Source organism: Palaemon carinicauda, chromosome 24 (genome assembly GCF_036898095.1).
Source record: "Palaemon carinicauda isolate YSFRI2023 chromosome 24, ASM3689809v2, whole genome shotgun sequence".
In the NCBI taxonomy this organism is placed as follows: domain Eukaryota; kingdom Metazoa; phylum Arthropoda; class Malacostraca; order Decapoda; family Palaemonidae; genus Palaemon; species Palaemon carinicauda.
The window spans coordinates 3,088,072-3,111,695 of record NC_090748.1 but is presented as its reverse complement, the minus strand read 5'-3'; the positions used below and the strand labels follow the sequence as shown (position 1 = coordinate 3,111,695).

At 36.0% G+C, this 23,624-nt stretch overlaps 1 protein-coding gene across 3 annotated transcripts in view; it reads left to right on the top strand.

The window, feature by feature from the left end:
• Nucleotides 1-22,424, top strand: part of LOC137618040 (histone-lysine N-methyltransferase SMYD3-like) — a 58,463-nt gene extending 36,039 nt beyond the window's left edge. For all 3 annotated transcript variants that reach the window (XM_068347962.1, XM_068347963.1, XM_068347961.1), the window contains 5 exons: nucleotides 992-1,168; nucleotides 9,513-9,651; nucleotides 12,432-12,605; nucleotides 14,251-14,413; nucleotides 22,046-22,424. In XM_068347962.1, coding sequence (XP_068204063.1) covers nucleotides 992-1,168; nucleotides 9,513-9,651; nucleotides 12,432-12,605; nucleotides 14,251-14,413; nucleotides 22,046-22,277 — 885 coding nt within the window. In that variant the 3' untranslated portion in view covers nucleotides 22,278-22,424. The remainder of the gene's footprint in view (nucleotides 1-991; nucleotides 1,169-9,512; nucleotides 9,652-12,431; nucleotides 12,606-14,250; nucleotides 14,414-22,045) is intronic.
• The last annotated feature ends 1,200 nt before the right edge of the window (nucleotides 22,425-23,624 follow it).

Here is a 23,624-nt window from a genome sequence, read left to right as displayed (position 1 = left end):
GCAAGGTTGCTGAGCAAGTCTTTCTCTGAAGTTTTCCAAACTTTGCCAAGGTCAAATTTGACGGGATTCATTAGATTTTGGTGGTACATGACTGAAGTCACACCCTCTTTGGTCAGCACAGGTGTACCAGAAAGTTGGAGTCAGAATACCTTCACTTTCTCTTTTATGACTAGGAACCTTCATGTCCAGATTTTTTTCCCATATATATGAGAGACTTTTTGGATATCAACATTACTTACTTTATGAACTTCCTTTTGATCCACCTCTTTGAGGATAGAAAACTAAAGCCCTTAACATTTCTGTCATATAAATTTGCCCTGTCTTCCGGTAACAAACAAAATTAGTATTTGAAGTACTTTGATGGGTTCCAGAGAGTCTGAACCCATGAGCTTCTCTTATGCACATTAAGTCTGATGTTAAAGTAGGAAGATAATATTCTTTGGTATATTTTATTGTATTGGATTCCTTGTTCTAACTCTTACAGGAAATTCTTCCCCAAAAAGGGATTTTGACGAAGGAAAAATCTATTTCTGGGCAAGGAACCTGTGTCGCCCAGTGAAATGCTCCTTAAAGAACCATTTCTAAGGTATTTACTGCTAAATATACCAGAGAAAAAAGTTGCATGGAATGCCAGGAATATACCCAGCTTGCTCACCCCTAAAGGGTGTCGGTATTAAAACTGAGGCGAGTGATACCACTACCAGAGGTCCCTTTCCAATTAGACTATTCCCTCCTCAAAATCCCCCGTTACTTCAGCTACTGCCCCCCCCCCTCCACCATCACCACTACCTATCCTTCTCCCATCATTCCTTGTTAGCACCCGTGAACGTTCGGACTTGTTTTTCGTAGCTCTGTGTTATTTTGTATTTTTGAAGATGTCAGGCAATTTGGAGATCCCTGCTCCCAAGTTGAGTATTATATTTTCTGTTTGACCTTGTCAAAACTTTTTTTTCAGATAATCAGTTTATTTATATTCAAAACTATTTTTCAGGTGATCATCAACAGTTTCAGTATCAGTGACGAAGACCAATGTACTATAGGAACCGGCGTATATTTAGCTGGTTCGGTGTTTGATCACTCCTGCCAACCAAATGCTTACGTAACGTTCACTGGGACAAAACTAATCTGCCGATCTTTAGTTGATTGGTCTGTTTTAGACTGGAATAAGGTTAGTAATACTCCCAAGTATTAAGATACTATATAAAAAACTTGATATATCATATTTTTTTATTAGTAGCTTTCTTTTTAAAGTTTAAAAGTATTTTACTGTATAGTATGTGAAATATTAGAGGTGATATGTTTATCTATTTGTTTAATTCAACACCATCAGTTTACATATTAATTCTGCAGTCAGAAGCTCTCTTTGCGCACACAAAAAAGACAGATGGACCCTTACTTGATCAGGTATTCCTGTGGACAAATTGTATTGACAGTAGCATATGTCAAATCCTTGCTGACTCTGCAATTAATTTTTTTTGTTTCTTATTCCGTTAAAAACCACCTGACTTAATCGAAATAAAAGTAATCTAGCTTGGTTGTGTGCACTATTGAGCTCTTGGCAAAAAGTGGTCAATCCATGTGGGTTTGCCAAACTTTATTGACATTTTGGTTTTTATGTCTGTTTAGCCGAAATCTGTTTCTTTTTTTATAGTGTTGAAATATTATCTAAATGTTTGGACAGTAAAGAAGAGTGATAGGTACAGGACTGCTTTTTGGATTTCATGGTGGGAACCATACTGCTATTGCTGGTGACTGTAATTCTTCTTTAATCCAAATATTCCTACCTTCCTGCCAGTCACTATTCTACTAACCTCGGAGCGTGAGCTTCCCAACCTTAAAAAGTTTTTTTTCTCACCCCTATAACCCTCCCTCTAGGTGGTTAGTTGGTACTAGATCGCCCTCTATCAGAAGAAAGATCAACATACTAGCGCAATTATCCTAATTGCTTAGAATTTATTACGTCACAGATGCGTACCAATCTCTTCAGTTCCGGTATTTTTAATTTTCTTTAGTTACATTTTTTATTAGTGGTATTTAGAGCAAGATTAACAAAGTATATTTTCCTCTGGTTTTGAAATATTTGTATGTGCCAAGTGTTCAGTGGATAGACTGTTTCTTTCTTTGAACCTTTGCTTTGTTCTTGGAGCTTGATTTATATCAGTCTTACCTCAAAAATCTAAATGTTTTCTGTTATCTTTCCTTCAAGAGGTGGCCTCTTTAAGGTCAAGCTTTGAGAACAAAGCAATTTGAACATCAGAAGAGGCTCATAGAAGTAAATGGTCTGTACTATGAACATTTGGCACATACAAATATCTCAAAACCAGAGGAAAAATAACTTGTTAATCTTGCTTTAAATGTAGCATCTGGAGGCTAATGGTAACCCATGATGTGACTAACCGCACCTGCCGTCTTGAGTCTTTCTCGTAGCTGTGATATCTCGGTTGATTTTTTTACCCCAGCTTCAGGATGTTTTAAACGATTGTGGAAACCGTAGATTTTGTATTTTGCTAGTGTTCATATGTAAAGTCAGCTAACATGTTCTTTGCTATTTTCTGATTCCAGTTTGGAGCTTTGAAATAAACAATCATTATAACCACTTGTTAACTCTATAATGACGATGTTTAATAGTGGGGGTATCATCCCTCCGCACAGCAAATTTAATGTTTTTCCTTGTGGTTTTAATTTATTTAACCTTTAATTGGGATTTCTTCTGGTAGACGAGAATGACCATGTATGGGAGGTAAATCAGTTGTTGTTTGTGGATGATACTGTACTGGTTGCAGACATAGAAGAGAAGCTTGGCCGATTAGTGACAGAATTTGGAAGGGTGTGTGAGAGAAGGAAGTTGAGAGTTAATGTGGGTAAGAGTAAGGTTATGAGATGTACGAGAAGGGAAGGTGGTGCGAGGTTGAATGTCATGTTGAATGGAGAGTTACTTGAGGAGGTGGATCAGTTTAAGTACTTAGGGTCTGTTGTTGCAGAAAATGGTGGAGTGGAAGCAGATGTACGTCAGAGAGTGAATGAAGGTTGCAAAGTGTTGGGGGCAGTTAAGGGAGTAGTAAAAAATAGAGGGTTGGGCATGAATGTAAAGAGAGTTCTATATGAGAAAGTGATTGTACCAACTGTGATGTATGGATCGGAGTTGTGGGGAATGAAAGTGACGGAGAGACAGATATTGAATGTTTGAGATGAAGTGTCTAAGGAGTATGGCTAGTGTATCTCGAGTAGATAGGGTTAGGAACGAAGTAGTGAGGGTGAGAACGGGTGTAAGAAATGAGTTAGCAGCTAGAGTGGATATGAATGTGTGGAGGGGGTTTGGCCCTGTTGAGAGAATGGAAAATGGCTGTCTGCTAAAGGTGATGAATGCAAGAGTTGATGGGAGAAGTACAAGAGGAAGGCAAAGGTTTGGGTGGATGGATGGAGTGAAGAAAGCTCTGGGTGATAGGAGGGTAGATGTGAGAGAGTCAACAGAGCTTGCTAGAAATAGGAATGAATGGCGAGCGATTGTGACGCAGTTCCGGTAGGCCCTGCTGCTTCCTCTGGGGCCTTGGATGACCGTGGAGGTGGCAGCAGTAGGGGATTCAGCATTATGAAGCTTCATCTGTGGTGGATAACGGGGGAGGGTGGGCTGTGGCACCTTAGCAGTACCAGCCGAACTCGGTTGAGTCCCTTTTCAGGCTGAGAGGAACGTAGAGAGGAAAGGTCCCCTTTTTTCATTTGTTTGATGTCGGCTACCCCCCAAAATTGGGGGAAGTGCCTTGGTGTATGTATATGTGTCAGTAAGTGTAGTTCGTGTTTGTGAAGCTGTTTTGCTTTATATATGGAGGAATATTGTTCCCTTATAATTCCTCCTTTTAAGTTATGTGCAGCTAATAGCTGAGCACTTGCAGTGTTCATTTGTAAAGTAAATTAACATTTAGTATACTGTACTGTATGTCTTAACTAATTTTGCTTTGATTGCATTTATTTATGGGTAAATCAATAGAAGAACATGAACCATAAGTTTCTATTTACATATTCTTTACTATGTTATGATTTCGGCTCAAATCTTTGAACTACTGGAGTTCGAGATAGTAGCCAGAGTGGAAGTAGGCTTTCTTGATCAACCGCTATAAAAGGGCGTAGATATCGTATGGTTTCAGTAGAATAGAAAGAATTTTTTATAAAATTTATAAGATAAGCTTCAGTAACCTTTCCGTTTAATTGTATTTTGAATGACAGGGATGAGCCTTGAACAGTGTATGCTCGAGGCACTTACTGCATTAATAGTAAGCAATTAACGTTAGTAGATCTTGTCGTCTACGTCAAAATGTTCTTTTTGAATATGTACTTTTTAGATTCAATAGGTGGTGAATATAGAAAAGGTCTCGGTACTCTCAGGATGTATTTGATATCTAATGATACTTAGTGTTTTGGTAAAGAAATCTAGATAAGTTACTTGAAGGGAATTCTGATACTTCTTATTATTCTATGTTGTCTCAAGATGTGTTCAAGACATCTTATCCTCAACAGTTTTCATAATGTGATAGATCATGATGACTAAATTATTAGCCTCAAGTGCAAAATACTTTCTCATTCTGTTTCTGTTTAGTGTTGAAACCCGTTCTCACAAAATGATCTATAAAACTACCAATTGTCTAACCTGATACTTCGATAGCCGAGTCCATTTAGGGATTATGAGTGTAAAAATAGAGAATCTTTAAACACAGAAGAATAGAATGGATTTATCTTTGAAAGGCTTTTCTGGATTTATTTTGCATTTGCTTAGATATCCACTTTGGTTGTACAGTCATTGAAAATCCTTTTGTATATCGAATACAAAAATAGAATCCACATTATGCCATTTTACAATACCTTACATCGGTCTCTACATTGTACAAGAACGATGAAGTACTCTGCTGTACAAGACTGTACCTCACAAGGAAGGTTATTAGTGTAAGTATCTGGATTTTATCAAATGATAGCAGTTGTATTTTTCACCTTTAGTACGTGCAAAGGGAACGTATAAGTCCCGTTATAGGCAAAACTCTGTCCTATGTTAAATACTGTACTGACATACGTCAGGTCTCTTTGAACCAATTAACATTGTGTGGCAGGATATTACTCATATAATTTTTGTCGGAGACCGAAAATATGCGATGACCACATATATACCCATAAAACGACTCTATGCTGCAGTCTAACACAAAATCTGACACCGAAAATTTTTGGACATTTTCTCTGACCCCGGCCCTTACTAGATTCGGACCCCAAAAATAGGGCCTTTTTTCAAGAAAATCTCATATATCTTCTATAATTTTAGTCGGACAGCGAAAATATGCGATGACCACATATATACCCATAAAACGACTCTGCTGCAGTCTAACACAAAATCTGACACGGAAAATTTTTGGACATTTTCTCTGACCCTGGACCTTACTAGATTCGGACCCCAAAAATAGGGCCTTTTTTCAACAAAATCTCATTTATCTTCTATAATTTTAGTCGGAGAGCGAAAAAATGCGATGACCACATACATACCCATAAAACGACTCTATGCTGCAGTCTAACACAAAATCTGACACCGAAAATTTTTGGACATTTTCTTTACTAGATTCGGACCCCAAAAATCATGATGTCAGGATTACACAGTATTTTAGATGGTGTATTCCAGCCATGAACTGATTGTTGAATGATCTAATCTTGTGGTTGAATTTGTGGAACTTCAGAAGTTTAAACTTTCTGCAAATGTTTCTTTGTTGAACAGATTGACATAAGTATCTTTCTTTAGTTTAATATATTAGAGGATTGTCTATTCATATCTGTTATAACATGTACAACAGATATGAATAGACAATCATTTTAACGTTGTTACTGATCTTAAAATATTTTTTATTTTTTATTCATTGCTTCTGCTTCTCATATATAGTTTATTTGTTTCCTTATCTCCTGTCTGCACAGGGCTACATTCCCTGCTGGAGCCATAGGGCTTGTAGCATCCTGCTTTTCCAGCAAGGGTTGTAGCTTTGCTAGTAATAATAAGAAAGTTGTATAATCATCAGAAATTTTAGATAAATTTTAATGTCATTAGTTTTCAGTCAGAAATAACATACGTTTCCTAAATGAAAATTTTTTGAAATTTACAAGATGCAAACAATTAAATTCTTACAGTTTTTACTTTTATTTTGAATAAAGAGAAAAAGAGATAAATATCAAAGTCTTTTCATGTTGCTTATCACATATTACGATAGTTTTTGTCATGCATCACTTCCTGTTACACTAAATTAACAAAAGGCATTCTTTCTAGACTTATTCAGTCAAGTTAGCCCTACTATATGAAACCAGCATACTTTTCATTGTCATTATTATTACTAGCTAAGCTATAACCCTAATTGGAAAATCAGGATGCCATAAGCCCTATAAGGGCTCCTTGAAACTATGAAATATCATATAATCATATGCAGAACTGTATTATGTTGTAAGAATCTCTTTTAATAGCTATTGATCTTGAGCGCGACTCAAACCCCAGTCCGCTGATTGTCAGACAGTGAGGTTTCCAATACGTCACCACAGCCCCTAAAAAGTGTAGTACTGTACTGTACAGTATACTAATTTTTATTATTATTATTACTTGCTAAGCTACAACCCTATTTGGAAAAGCAGGATGCTATAAGCCCAAGGGCTCCAACAGGGATAACCCAGTGAGGAAAGGAAAAGGGGAAAATAATATATTTTAAGGAGAGTAACAACATTAAAATAGATATCTCCTATATAAACTATAAAAACTTAACAAAACAAGAGGAAGACAAATCAGATAGAATAGTGTGCCTGAGTGTACCCTCAAGCAAGAGAACTCTAACCCAAGACAGTGGAAGACCATGGTACAGAGGCTATGGCACTACCCAAGACTAGAGAACAATGGTTTGATTTTGGAGTGTCCTTCTCCTAGAAGAGCTGCTTACCATAGCTAAAGAGTCTCTTCTACCCTTACCAAGAGGAAAGTAGCCAAGGAACAATTACAGTGCAGTAACCCCTTAAGTGAAGAAGAATTGTTTGGTAATCTGTGTTGTCAGGTGTATGAGGACAGAGGAGGATATGTAAAGAATAGGTCAGACTATTCAGTGTGTGTGTGTAGGCAGGGGAAAATGAACCGTAACCAGAGAGAAGGATCCAATGTAGTACTGTCTGGCGAGTCAAAAGACCCCATACCTCTCTAGTGGTAGTATCTCAGCTGGTGGCTGGTGTCTTAGCCAACCTGCTACCTACTATATATTAATAACAAAACACTGTTGTTCCTATCAACAACACTCAGTGATATTGTATTGTATATTACTGTAATATATGTACAGTTCTATCACTACAGTACACCTTAATTAGGTACAGTATTGTACATTATACAGTATGCGAGTAACATATCACTCACAAGTGATGGCTGTTTTGCGCAGTCAACTTTATCATACAGTAGTTAATATAACAATTACACTAATACACAATAAATACACCTACACAATAGAAATTAAGAGAAAAAGTAACAATACAACACCACTTACTGTTTACGTATGAAGTTCTACGTAGTAAGTATGAAGCATGATGCAACTTTTGAGCTGCCAATTGTTGGGCGGTTGGGGTAGCATAATGTATGTATCACACATTATACTAAAATCACTATATACACACTGTATATAAAAAAAATTTTTTTTACATCATAACGTAATGCTCCACAAAGAGGACTGAAGCGGGAGATGCACATGTGAGGAGATATGATGCGAAAGTGAGGCTGAGTCAGCGAGAGATGAGGCATTTTGCTGCTTGAAGAGGGGAACAGTACAAAGCAGGCTGTGTGCAGAGTATTACTTATTGCAATACTGCAAATGGGGGAATTTTATTTAACCCTTTTACCCCCAAAGGACGTAATGGTACGTTTCACAAAAGCCATCCCTTTACCCCCATGGATGTACCGGTACGTCCTTGCAAAAAAATGCTATAAAATTTTTTTTTTCATATTTTTTATAATTTTTTGAGAAAATTCAGCCATTTTCCAAGAGAATGAGACCAACCTGACCTCTCTATGACAAAAATTAAGGATGTTAGAGTAATTTAAAAAAAATATACTGCAAAATGTGCTGGGAAAAAAATAACCCCCTGGGGGTTAAGGGTTGGAAATTTCCAAATAGCCTGGGGGTAAAAGGGTTAATAGGTTATACGTTTTTCTGTATCGCGATGATAGAACCCGCGAATATTGAGGTCTGGCTGTAGTTTGAAGAGGTTTTCAGAACAAAGTATTGCAAAGGGAAGGTCTTCCTTCTTCAGCTAGAGCTATGAATACCTGCCTTACAAGGATTGATATTTTAGAGGAAGTTCTTATTATCCTTGCCTACATTTATGGTCGTGATAGAAGTAAAAACTGGATTTTGGTGTGTCCAAGACAACTTAAATTATAGGTTTGAAGTAATATTTCTGAAGACAAGCATCTTAAGCAGTGGTGATGGGTTATAAAATTAAGGTGGTTTCAACAAGTTTTCCTGTAACTCCATTTTGAAATTACTCAAAATCCTACATTTTTAAAATTCTTCTCAGTTGGCCCTATTTTATCACCATGGAGAATATAATTTGTTGTAGAAGGGTGGTCATCATCATCTGTACCCTTAATTAATCGGTTCAAATAGTACAGACAATAATCTTGTTGTGGTGGTTGATGTGGTAACGTCCCTGGCTGGTGAACGCCAGACGGGGGTTCGAGTCCCACTCAAACTCGTTAGTTTCTTTGGTCGCTGCAACCTCACCATCCTTATGAGCTAAGGATGGGGGTTTGGGGGAGCCTATAGGTCTATATGCTGAGTCATTAGTAGTTGTTGCCTGGCCCTTCTTTGGTCCTAGCTGGGGTGGAGAGGGGGATTGGACACTGATCATATGTATATACTGTATGGTCAGTCTACGGCATTGTCCTGCTTGATAGGGCAATGTCACTGTCTCTTACCTCTGCCATTCATGAGCGGCCTTCAAACAGGAGCCTTGTTCGGTTACTGATCCCCAATTTGTTTCTGAATTTCTTCAGAAGTTTTATTGGCTCCACCAGGGCTTGTTCCTATGGATCTGTCTTATGGGACAGTAGCTAAAGAAGTTATTCCACATAAAGAGCTACTCAGTCTGATGTAAAGTCAGGGTTTATGTTGAGACTAATATAAATCTTCTAAAACAATTATTTTTCTAATACCGACTCATCACTTTTAAAGAATTATCCCCCCCCCTGATACAGACCACACAATATGCCTGTGTGCCACTTGTAGATACTATGTTTTCTTTTTGTGGATTGTGAAAAGTTGGTGTGGATATATAAGGCTAATGTAAAGTAGTGAAATTACAAATTAAAATTAATTTTTTAGACTAGACCTTTAGCCCATGGAATTTTCCTAGTTGTTATGTCATTATCTTAGTTAATATTATCAGTACTTAGAATCAAGAATTTAGTGTCCTTTTCAAACTTATAAATTTCTTCTGTAACAAAAAGATTTTATTGATTTTTAATATTTCAGGTAAGAATTAGCTATGTCGACACCTTGCTCTCCGCTAAAGATCGCATATCAGATCTATTACATCGTTACTATTTTACTTGTGCTTGTAATTATTGCACTGACCAGACGAGGGAGAAAATCTCATCATCCATTAATTGTGGTTAGTATAATGACATATATTCCGAGACCATAATCTCTAGTGCAATTATAGTATAGAATAGATCATGGTTGTTTGTGAAAGGAGAAATTTATTCAAGCAAATCTTGTTTTGTATAAATTGGGGGAAGTGCCTTGGTATATGTATGTACAACTAGTTCTCCTTTACTTCTTCATTATATAATGTTCTTTTTAGTCTCCTTTGGGAGTAGAATAATTGCTAAAGATTATAAAATCAGAGGGATGTGTTAAAGTTGGTCATAGGTAGAAGTTCTTTTTTACTTTGGCCTATCAGTATGTAAAGAAAACACAATGGGGATATATAATTTTTCCTTGTTATAATGAAAAAAGAAATTGTTGTCTGCTTCTGTGATGAATTATTATTATTATTATTATTATTATTATTATTATTATTATTATTATTATTACTACTTGCTAAGCTACAACCATAATTGGAAAAGTAAGATGCTACAAGCCCAGGGGCCCCAACAGGAAAAATAGCCCAGTGAGGAAAACAGGGAAAATAGCCCAGTGAGGAAAACAGGGAAAATAGCCCAGTGAGGAAAACAGGGAAAATAGCCCAGTGAGGAAAGGAAACAAGGAAAAATATATTTTAAGAACAATGACATTTAAATAAATATTACCTATATAAACTATGAAAACGAGATAGAATAGTGTGCCCGAGTGTACCCTCAAGCAAGAGAACTCTAACCCAAGACAGTGGAAGACCATGGTACAGAGGCTATGGCACTACCCAAGACTAGAGAACAATGGTTTGATTTTGGAGTGTCCTTCTCCTACATATATAGGTAATTGCATATAAGACATCATAGAAAATATAAGGATCATCAGGCAAAAGTTTGCTCTTTTAGAACTGGTTTAGTAATGATTCTCTTTCAGGATAATCATTTTACAAATGATTTAGTGATAATCCTTCTTCAGTTGCCTTTACTTTTGGGATAATTTGGATAATATTTTTATAACTGGATTAGTAATGATTTTTTTTTGTCATTTCCATTACTTTGGAACTATTGGAATCATTTCTCAAAAAAGGCTTAGTGACAGTTCTCTTTCAATTTACTTTCCTTCTGGACCACCCCCCAACATCATCCAGATGTCATGTCCAGTGTTACCAATATCAAAATACTTATGAGTACTTTTTTTTTTTTTGCCATGCCTGAAAGTAAATCATATGAATCTCAGTACTCTACAAAAAAGAATTGCATAATGTCATTTGAATGTTAAAGGGTTATATTTGAATATGGTTTTATTGCAATGAGCAGAGACTAGGCCATAGATTTTATATGGTAATAGGAAAATCATCCTTTTGAACTCTGTCACTTGCTCATCACAGGTTAACGTTAGCCGGGTGATGGTAAACACTAATACCTTTTACCAAACAAGGTAGAAAACTTAATAGCCAGCCAGCTAGTGCTCCATAACTGTAAGCTGAAGATTTTAATTAAGAGCTATTCATTCATGGTTTCAAATATCTAATGACTGGGCTTGGAGCTACCCCTTATTGGAGTTCAATATAGTCTTGATATCTCCTTTTGATTTAGCCAAATGAGGGTTTCCAGATTATGGCCTAAATCAATGGATGCTCCTTGATACCCACTGAACTGTGGAATGCTCTACTTAGTGGTCACCCGTATTTAATTTTGTCGATAAATGAATGTCCTTATCTAATGTGCTGAAAGATAATGGGATGGCTTCTTTGTAAGAGTAAAATTCCAAGGAAGGTAGATGTTTAAACTTGGTAAAGATATTATTGATATGCTGATTTTATAAGGGTTTTCTTTCATAGGTGCTGAAAGACTTAGATCTGCCACATTACAAGTTGTAAGAGCAGAAAAAATTACCTCCCATTCTTTAGGGAGGTGTGAGGGATATGCCACAATTTAGAATAAGGGTCAGACAGTGATAGCTAAACTGATTGTACTGTATGTACATTTGCTCTTCTATATCTGTGTATATAATGTCATAAAGTTTTTATTTCCTCCTGGAATGTTTGCTTATCTTGGGGAGACCTGTCTGAATTTCAAGCATCACAGAGTTTTGAATTTTGATCTGCATACCCTTTCCTAGCCAATAAACTTGAATCAAATGAGTTTAACTCACTAATTATTGAATATAGTCTTTTTTTTTTTTTTTTTTTTTTTTTACAATTGGGTCAAACTTAGAGGGTTCAGGATCTTGATTGTATCCTCTGTTTTGCTGAGTGATGCCACATTTACCTAATATTATGATGCTTTTTGGTCTGAGATTGTCAAGTGGTGAATAGAGCCTCTAAAATTTGTTTAATATTTTGCTCAGGATATTTTGTAGTACTACAATATTTTGGTCTATCTCTGAGTTCCTTAATAGTGTTAAAATCCTCTGATTTCATGATCTTGTTGTCGTTAAAGCTTGCCTACATCAGTACTCAGGTTTAAATTATTTCTGCATCTAGAAAAGGGCCTTCTCACCTAAACAGCTACTCGGGCCAATGTAAACTGATAGATTTTTCTTTAAAGAAATAGTTTTTTAAATAGTAAAAGAATCTTGACTCACTGCCCTATCCCTTTTGTATAGTATAATCTTGGACAACAGGGAATAACTTAACTTTAACTATTACCACCAGAGGACCTTGTTCAAATGGACAACCGCTGGTCAAGAGAGAGTTTTTTTTTTTGTTTTTTTTTTTCCAGGTAGCGACTTACTGCAGGATTAGACCTATGAAAACTGATTGCTTTATATTGAAAAATAGGTTTTATTTAAAAAAGATTGTTTTATACTTCACAGGCAACCCCTCATGTGATGCTCCAGTTTATATATCCGAGATAGAGGATTCCAGTCTTCCAGTTGGTCCTTGTACAAAGTGCGGGTTTGATAAGTTCAGCCCGGACACACGAACGTCGTATAAAGAAATTTCTGCTTTCTCCCGAGAAAAATTGGATGAAATGAAGCAGGTATATTGTATCCTTTGATATATCTAAACTTTATTTTATGAATACTGTTTCAATTTTCAAAGTCATAGTGTGTTTAGAATGTAATTTTTCTTACTCATGTTTTATTGATGAAAGGGTTGAGAAAAATATGCCATAAGAGATCTCTTAGAATGTATTTGATGAAGAGTAAAGTCATAGATGTGAAATATATTTGATGAAATGTAACTCCATACATATGCAGATTTAAAGTATTAATACAACAAATAAACTTTAATACTATTGGATAAAAAGGGACATTAGGTTGTCTTCTTAGTGGCACTTGCTCTTGGAAAAAAAGTATAGATGCAACTTATCTGCTAAGAACACTTGTACAGTATAGTTAGGGCTATTCCACATCCCTGCCTTTCAATAATGTTTTATACTGGAAATTGAAATTACAATGAGACTGTTAATATGGAATTCTTTATACTGCAACCTGGTCCTTCACTATCTTGATTCCTTAGACTCATGAAGGGAGAATGGGTTTAACTAAACCCTACATCTATCACAAGATTACTTCCTGTGGTAATAAATCCCCAGACAGAGTTGCTGTTTTTCCAGTAAGCAGCAGTACTCCTCGGTGGGTGATGTGTCGACTGCTAGCAAATTAATATAGTTTTGAAGGTGCTGTAGTTAGTTTTCTATAGCCTAGAGGACATGGATATTCCTTACATAGTACGAGTCCGTGTTTTCACTTCAATACAGTGGCCCTAAGACAAGGAAGATTATATATCTTTGCTGTGTCCTGTTATATAGGATTCCCTGTTCTAGTCTTACAGGAATGTTGTTCGGCACCAAATAAGGGATTTTGACGAAGGAGAAATCTATTTCTGGGCGAGGAACCTGTGTCAAATATAATACTCAACTTAGGAGCAGGGATCTCCAAAACGTCTGACTTCTTCAAAAACACAAAATAACACAGAGCTACGAAAAACACGTCCGAACGTTCACGGGTGCTGACAAGGAATGATGGGAGAAGGATAGGTAGTGGTGGTGGTGGTGGGGGGGGGAGAGGTCAGTAGCTGTAGTGAACGACACCTCGTAGTAACGGGGGATTTTGAGGAGGGAGAAGTCTAATTGGAAAGGGACCTCTGGTAGTGGTATCACTCGCCCCAGTTTTAATACTGACACCCTTTAGGGGTGAGCGAGCTGGATTTATTCCTGGCATTCCATGCAACTTTTTTCTCTGGTATATTTAGCAGTATTTATACCTTTGAAATGGTGCTTTAAGGAACATTTCACGGAGCGACACAGGTTGAGCCCAGAAAGTATATCTTTACTAAAACTAGTACTTTTTTGGTGGTCGCCTTTCACTATCTTTTGACAGAGTTTTCATGCTTTCTTGTTGACCTATTTTTTTTTTTATGTTCTGAGTCTTACAGTATTTGAAGGAAAGATAAGAAAGTAGAAGGTAGAATAATAATTTTTTTTTTATTTCTATAATGTTATCAAGTCATGCAGCAGATATATTTTTGGTTGATAACTTACTGTATGACATGTAAGTGAATATTGAAATAATATATTTTAGCATTAATTACATATTTTTTTTTAGATCTGTTCAATATGTTAGTACAGAATATTTTTTAGCATTGTGATAAAATATAAAACATTAATTTTCCTTAACTGTGTGACAGATTTTGATATAAGCAAGTTGATTTTAGAGAAACAGGGTTCCATGCTTCATAAGTTGAATGTGCTGAGGGTGAGAGCATTAGATGCAGCCTTTGAGAGTGCCATTTTTTTAGAGTTATGGGATAAGTCGGTGGAATTTGGCACCCAGAATTTAGATGGTATGAGGTAAGTACAATATTTTTCTGTTTATTACAATAAAGGGGAAGTCTCCTCTCTACGTTCAGGCTTGGAGGAACGTAGAGAGGAGAGGTCCCCTTTTTTGTTTCATTTGTTTGATGTCGGCTACCCCCAAAATTGAGGGAAGTGCCTTGGTATATGTATGTATGTATTACTGTAGTACTTGTATAGTTACTATATCAAGTAAAATATTGTCCTGTGCTTGCATTACTTTTATGAACATTATTATGTTTTTATTTGCAATGTATACATATTTATTTCAATTATCCTTCCCTAAAATTCATAAGTTAAATGCTTTTGAATCCGTAGTGTCTCGGTAAAAACTATTAGGAAAGTTAAACTTTAGAAAAAATCATAGTCCTGTAGTCCTTGTGTCTCTGTCAGATTCAGAATGTTTTTGTTGTCTGAGCCTGAAGGATGTTTGTTTGTGTGCAGTCAATAAAAAAATCAAAGCTATTTATTGTTGTATCACAGGGATTTGGGAGTTTTTTAACTTATGCTATTTCTTATATTGGTTGGGAGTATGTCTTCTGAATCTTCTAAAATCATTTATGGTTTTTTTTTGGCCATATAATTCATGTGTTAATTCAGACTATAAGTGCATTCCATGACAAGGTAAAGATTGTTCTCTCAGTGAGAGACGCAATGAATATGTTAGTCTTATGAAATATCAAAAGTTTTTTTAACATTATATGTTTGGTCTAATTGGTGAGGGATCTAGGGTCGTGGTTCAATCACGCCCCAGTTTTCTATACCGACACTCAATTAGTGAGCGAGCTAGGTTTATTCCTGGCATTCCATGCATCTCTTTTTCTCTGGTATATTCAGCAATTACTATGCCTTAGAAATAGTGCTAGAGTAGCATTTCACTGGGTGACACAGGTTCCTCGCCCAGAAATAGATTTTTCCTTCGTCAAAATCCCTTTTTTAAGTATAAGAGAGAAAATTATGGATGCTAAGGGTATTAACAAGGTTACTATAGTTTAATGATCTAGTCACTCCTTTCTGCTGCTCCATCTGCGCAACGTTCCCTCTACCTCCCTTAATTCATTATTAGGCCAGTATTCATATTTATGTGCTTTGTTAGATCTTGATCAGTTTCAGGTAGAAATGAGAAGTGAAATCAAACAAATTGTCTATTACTTTTTTTTAGCTCTTTCAACTAATTATTTATTCCCCTATCACATCTGAATGAGCTGTTACAAAGTGTTTTGCAAGCTATTCTTGTAGCTCCTCCAGCTACCACCATAGATGAACAAGAGGTGGAGTTGAAAATTCATTTGTCTATCCCAGCGGCTGTAGCCTCTCCTTTCTTGCTCTTTCTTCTCATGCTCTTACTGGTCTAATTCCTAATCTATTGCAGTTAGCACTGAAGAGAGAAGGAAATCTCTTAGCTCCTCCTCACTGGAGATATTTTCTCTTCCCTTTCAAATATGTATCAGTGAAGAAAGATTTTGGTTATGGGATTAAGGCTTTACCTGTAGCTTGGAATGGGTAATGCTCTGCCACTCTATCGTATTTACTCCTACCCAGTGCTTACCCTCTCATAATCCTATGTTTTTTCTTTGCTATTCCCACTACTAGGGATTCTAATCCACCTGCCGCCTCTGTTCCAACACTAGGACCTCTTTCTGTTGCTCCCTCCAACTGTGACTCTTCTGCGCAAGAGATTTCACAGACCATATCTTCTGAACAGTTATTGTATAATTGATTTTATGATGTAGCTCTTGACAACCCATTACCATATCTCAGGCTTCTATTCCAAATGTGCCCTCAGTTCCTGACTTTGCCTCTACTGCTAATATTGAAGAGCTGTTTTCTAAAGCAGTTTGTAATGTCATTCAAACAGTGTCTCCAGCAGCACCTTCTACTTTTGAACAGAGACAGATTTAATGTGTGATTCTCCTTTCCTTGCATTATTGAAAATGATTTGTGCAGTTTTATCCTGAGAGTTTTGAAGTTTCTTATAAATATTTCATGATTGACTCATCATCAGCCTCTTTTTAACCCTGGATAGGTACGGTGGGTTGTTTGCGACCCCGAGCGTCAAAAAAAAAAACAGGTTTTTCTCACGTGACTCACCCCTGTGACTGAATTTGTGGGTGATCGACCTGCAGGAGGTGTCTCCCCTACACGCTCTAGTAGTGTCCAGATGTGCATTGCTGTAGCTGTACTCCTTCCCCGATTTCTGAGACGCGTCGGGGTCGTTCGCGTCCGAGTTTACCCTTCTGAGGTAGTTTGCATAATTATCAAAGTTATTACGTATTATGAAATTGTCGTAGAATGGTGCAACTTGTATAGGTTATCAGTTGTGGAAAGTCTTGGTGGATTGTTTGGCTACCATGTGCATGTTTTTTTTTTTAGTTAAAATGTCGTTCATCACCACGAGGACCATTTTACCGAGAGTGCCCCTTTTTCATTTTTTTTCATTTTTTTGCCAAGTCATTTTTCCGTAAGATATTGCCAAATAGTGTCGTAAAACTTTTGCTTGTTTAGTGTTGGAAAGTGTGTCTAGATGATCTGGCTACCCATGCATGACTTTGTTTTTGTCAGATACGACGTAGTTATTGGTATATTGGGTATTTAACTGCGGTTACCAATTTCTGTTTTTTTTTCAATATTTGTAAAAATTACTACGTAGTAAGGAATTGCCGTATATTATTCATTTTTTTTTCATGTTTATGTGTTAGAAAGTGTGCCTTGATGGTTGGGCTAACACGTGCATGTCTTTTTTTTTATCTGAGATGTCGTATATTAGAATGTCGGGCATTTTACCGCGAGTGTCCCTTTTTAATTTTTTTAAATTTTTTTGCCAAGTCATTTTTCCGTAAGATATTGCGAAATAGTGTCGTAAAACTTTTGCTTTTTTAATGTTGGAAAGTGTGTCTAGATGATCTGGCTACCCATGCGTGATTTTGTTTTTGTCAGATACGACGTAGTTATTGGTATATTGGGTATTTAACTGCGGTTGCCAATTTCTGTTTTTTTTCAATATTTGTAAAAATTTACTACGTAGTAAGGAATTGCCGTATATTATTGATTTTTTTTTCATGTTTATGTGTTAGAAAGTGTGCCTTGATGGTTGGGCTAACACGTGCATGTCTTTTTTTTTTATCTGAGATGCTGTATATTAGAATGTTGGGCATTTTTCCGCGAGTGCCCCTTTTTATTTGTTTTGCATTTTTTTGCTTAGTCATGTTACCGTAAGGAATTGGCAAGTAGTGTCGCAAAACTTATATTTTTATAGTGTTGGAAAGTGTTTCTAGATGATCTGGCTACCCATGCCTATTTTTTTTTTAGCCAGATATGGCGTATATATAAGTATGTGTTCGATTTTCCTGTGATTGCCATTTTTTCGTTTTTTCCCATTTCTTTCAAAATTACTACGTACTAAGGAACTATCACAGAGTAATATTTCATTTATATGTTTATTTGTCGGAAAATATGCCTTGATGGTTTGCCTAGCACGTGGCTGAAATTTTTTTTTTCTGAAATGCCGTATATTAGAATGGCCATTTTTCCACGAGTGCCCCTTTTTATTTGTTTTGCATTTTTTTGCTTAGTCATGTTACCGTAAGGAATTGGCAAGTTGTGTCGCAAAACTTATATTTTTATAGTGTTGGAAAGTGTTTCTAGATGATCTGGCTACCCATGCCTATCTTTTTTTTAGCCAGATATGGCGTATATATAGGTATGTGTTCGATTTTCCGGTGATTGCCATTTTTTCGTTTTTTCCCAATTCTTTCAAAATTACTACGTACTAAGGAACTATCACAGAGTAATGATTCCTCTAGATGTTTATTTGTCGGAAAATTTTGTTTACTTTTTTTTTTGATTGAATATCATCAAATTTTTTTAGCTAAAATATTGTTTTACATTTTTTTTTTCGATTTTATTTCCCTTCAAAAAATTTTTTTGGGTCAGAACTTTAATTTTATAGTCGTAAAATAATCGAAAATTATCCAGCAACCCACCATACAATTTTTATGCATATCCAATAATAATTAGATTAGTATATAACACCCTGAAATTGACATACCCTTCCTACATTTCAAGTGGCAGATTAGGGAGTCTGAGTCAGTGTGGTTCGCGGCCATTTTGTGGACATATCCGAAGCGTAAGCTGCCCTATCTATATATATTCTTGTTCCCTATAGAATTTGTGATATTTTGGTATATTTTTACCTGCATAAATATCATATTATATATTAAATATATGTATTTTTTTACGAAATTTCCAAGTACTCAAAAAATTACCTTTAGATATGGCCCCTGATATAAATGTAATTTACAAAATAATGAAGATTTTTTTACATATTTCTATTTTAGGATAACATATGTTTATTCCCTAAAAGAATTAGCCACTTCCTATTTCATTTGGGTACCCAAAAAAATTCATGAAATTTGGACAATTTTTTTTGGCCAAAAAAAGTTACCCTTTTTTTCTCATTTCAGATCTTCACCTCCATGGGTCTGACTTCATCAAAAATACATCAAGATGTGTCCTAAACATTCAAGAATCAATTCCTAAAAGGATTTGTGTATATATGTATAAACTTTTTTTTTATGAATTTTTATGTCAGGTCTTTTTTTTTTTTCTACTTAATTTTTTAAAATATTTATAATAAATAGTTTTTCTGCAGATGAGTAGTATTTATCTTTACAGTTGTTTTAAGCATTCATTGAAGTTTTTTTTGGCAAAAGAAAAAAGGAGGTTACTGCAAAAACTGATTTTTCAAGAATTTTTTTTGGCGTCGGGGTCGTTCGCGTCCGAGTATACCCTTAAAGGGGTGTCCGAGGACCGTACCTATCCAGGGTTAAACTGGAGTTATCAAAAGCTTTTATGTAAAAATCTGGGAAACTGGCAGGTATTGGGTGCATCTAATGTAATACAGTCATGTTTCAGTGGAGTGTTCATAATAATTTGACATTTTACAGACTTGGGTGAAGTAAAGAATAGGCTGCTTATTCAACAAATTTTGTCAAGTTTGGCCTAGTTAAGTTTAATCAGAACTACTAAATACTGTACCAAGGCTACTAATAAAGTTGTAGCTACTTTATTTTGACGAAAATGATAACTTACTGAGGTCAGTCATTTAGTCTGTGCAGTTATGAGTAGATAGGAGGAAAGTTTCCCCTATGTGTTAGGCATGGGGTAGTCTGTGAGTGCTTTCCTTGGTCACAGTAGCTTAATGAATTCCTTTCCTCCAATCCGCTCTTGTCCAAGCCTATACCTTTGCCAAGTTTATCAACGTTTTCATTAGAGGTCTTCTCTACCAGTTGAGTACCAAAGCTCTTAGAGAAGGAAAAGAGCTTGGATCTATCTTATGTCTATTGTAATTTGTTAGATATAGTATGTTGAGCAGAAATGCTACTGAATTTGAGGAATTTGAGGGGATATCCTTCCTCCTAGGCTTATGCTGGGAAGATCAAAGATCCTGGCAGTTCAGTGAAGCAAAAAGAACCAGTCAATAGTGCAACATTGAAGTAGCTGGAATACCATGTCTAAACCTGAGGTGTGTGTGTGGTAATCTTATAGTTGGACTATTGCTGCACAAAGTATGCAGACTCTTCACTTGTATTAGCTGATGATATCATGGGCTATCTCACTTTTTGTGCCTTGACTGATTCTGAGGTAGGTGGTGTTTGGCTTGTTGCGTGTGTAGTCCTCCCATGCAAGTCAATCAAGCTGACCAAAATCCTCGTGCTGTGTCGAAGCTAGCCAAGAGGAGCTGTCAATTGCTGGGCAGGGTATGGTTTTCTTGGTGTCATTGAAACGCGAGGCAAGTAAGCAGTCTATGCTGCCATCAAAGATAAGAACACAACTATTTGCTGCTACCATTTATTTTCAAGAAATAGATAAAAGAAATTCAGAATTACATGATATGTAGATACTGAGAACAAGTCCATAATACAGCATACATACATACATATACCAAGGCACTTCCCCCAATTTTGGGGGGTATTCAACATCAAACAAATGAAACAGAAAAGGGGACCTCTCCTCTCTACGTTCCTCCCAGCCTGACAAGGGACTCAACCGAGTTCGGCTGGTACTGCTAGGGTGCCACAGCCCACCCTCCCCCGTTATCCACCACAGATGAAGCTTCATAACACTGAATCCCCTACTGCTGCTACCTCCGCGGTCACCCAAGGCACCGGAGGAAGCAGCAGGTCCATAATACAAGATAAAAATTAATTATTTTGGGTAGCACAGCATAGGCCTATACTGTAGTTTCAATGAAATAATAAAGGATTGAACTGCAGCTGAGGAGGCACAAGCCATTGCACAATGCCTTATCTCCACCTCACTGAGCCAGCTACCCTGCCAGATTAAGGAGAATATTTTTTTCTTTAGTTATGGTCAAATCTTTTCCTTTCTTTGAAGGAATAGAACTTGGATTTCAAGTAAATCTTGGAATAGTTTCATTTTAAAAATTAAATTTTTTTATTTTTTATTTTTTTCAACCATTCTTGTTTAGATATTTCTATATCTTGTATTATTTATCAAAATGAAAGCAACAAAAATTTTACCGTTGTGTCTTAATGAAATACAGTAGTTTGAATCAAGAAGTGATTGTGCCCCTACAGTAGTGTACTGTGTTTTCGTACAGTGTACTGTGTTTTCATAGCTTACAGTATACACATTTAAACTGTATGCATTGCAGTACAGTACATGGATATTAAAACAAATTATGTAAAGTATAGCATTTTATAAGGAAATTATCTTTAGCTAGACAAAACCACTGAAATGTGACATGATGGTATTGGCTTCAGGAGTAGAAAAAAAGTTTTCCGAATACTTTTAATGGTCAGAAGGTTATCAGATAGAAATTATGATTAGGAAAATGTCTTATTCAAATATTTGATCTAACTTGAATTTATCAATCCTTTAACAATGAATTCTGCATATACAGTACTGTATTTTTATAAACTTTTAGATTATTTGGAGTAGTACCATGCTAATCCTACAACTACCCATTGTACTTTGTTGGGGTATTAAAATTTATATTGTTAAGAACAAGAAAGATGTTATCAGTACTCTACCTTTATTAACATGCATATCATTCCTGCAGTTACTATATTATTTTTTGTATTAAAAGATATTACAGTATAGGAAATGGTGGATATATGCAGAGATGAAGGCTGAGGTCTTATGAAATTTAAAGTTGAATCCCAATACCTGGTCCTCATTCCAAGACTACATGTACAGTATTCATGATTTACATTACTGCTTTTATTTTCTTCATATATTTTTATAGGCCCTGCTGCTTCCTCCAGTGCCTTAGATGACCGCGGAGGTAGCAGCAGAAGGGGATTCAGCATTATGAAGCTTCATCTGTGGTGGATAACGGGGGAGGGTGGGCTGTGGCATTCTAGCAGTACCAGCTGAACTCGGTTGAGTCCCTTGTCAGGCTGGGAGGAACGTAGAGAGTAGGGGCCCCTCTTTTTTGTTTTGTTTCATTTGTTGATGTCGGCTACCCCCCAAAATTGGAGGAAGTGCCTTGGTATATGTATGTATGTACTTTTATAGATTGTGTTTGATGAATGTAGTTTCGCATCGTCAAATTTTGTGTGGTGCATGAGTCTTCCAATATCCAGTTATTTTTTTTCTTGGCAGGTACCATTATGGGGAAAATTATCCTGCATATGCCCTGATGCTTCTCAAACTCGGGAAGGTTACCTGCTACACTGGAAAACTAGAAATGGGAATGAAACTTTTGAGAGCTGCAGAACCTATCCTTCGAATTAGTCATGGCACCAATCATCCAGTTTACAAAGATCAGCTAAAGCCTCTGATAGAACAAACTCAAGCAGAAATTAATTATAAGCTATCACGTCGAAGAGATTGAATGGAGTTTTTTAATGGTAGTTGGAATTTGGTGAAATTATTCTACCTGTAATAAGATGACAGATATTGAGTAATGATATTTTTTAAAACTATAGTTTAATTTAGTGTTACTGAATTAGACACTGCTTAATAAACTTTTGTAAGTTTATCTATAGATGTTTATTAATAATTCCATAACATATAGGACCATTCATTAGTCAAGAAATATTACCCAAACAAATTTTTCAAAAAGAAGAGGAAGAACAATGACAACAGGGAGCAGTACTCTTATGCCGGAGGTCCGGTAAGTTTTATCTGTCACCTTAACTCGTTCATTCATCCATGCCTTTTATTTACTGATATTCAATGTAGATTTAGACTATGGTCCAGTACATTATCTCGAATTAATTAGCGTGCTCAAATATTGATTGACAATATTGGCTGATAATATTTGGGCCATATAAGTACTGTACAAGATATTTCTTCCAAGGAATTTTTTGTCAGATTGTATTTTATCTGTATTTAGGATTGAATTTAAGAGTGCCTTTTTTCATGGTACTGTTTTGTCTCATTAAGACGCTAATTGAGTAATAGTTACCACAATTATCTTTTATCTGCTCTGACTAAGTGTTGTCAATTAGGTTATGTTGGTTACTGTCATTTATAGAATAATGATTCATATTTACTCAGTTACAGTGGTATCGAATCTTTTGTAATTTAGGTTATGCAAGCATTCTTCCTTCTCGTTTAAGACTTTGAATGACATATAATTGTTTTATTGTGATGAGTTTTACAGTAGGCATTATTTTTATGTTGCACTTTTTACATTCAAGATTTTGATTTTGTTGGTATTTCTCAATCTAATAACCATAGATTATAAATTATTCTAATAACAAATTTTAAAAGTAATTAGTGTTTTTCCTAGATACAAGAACTTAAGTCCTTTGAAGGAGGGAAGGTCTGCCGCTGAGCTGAAACAGCCACTGAATTCAATAATGAAATAGCCTATAAGGTACTTAACTATGGGTGAGGGGCGTGAGCAAATAGCCTAGCCTACTTTCCTGTCAAAGACTCCTCACTTTTGAGTTTTGGCTCAAGACTGAGAGATTGGTTGCTGTGGAAAGTCTAGATTTAAAGGCCTTAGGTTTGTATAGCTAGGAAAAATATAAATTACTGTAATGTACTTTAAAAATTGGAATTTTGATAGTTAAATTTTTTATTTATGTACAATACTCATCTGATATTCGTATTGCTTTGTCCTTGAAGCTGGCTTAATAGCAACGTTACCCCAAATATCTAAAATTTTCCCATATCCTTCCTCACGACTTACCCGCCAAGGTGACACCTGGTGACTAATGGTAATCCAAGG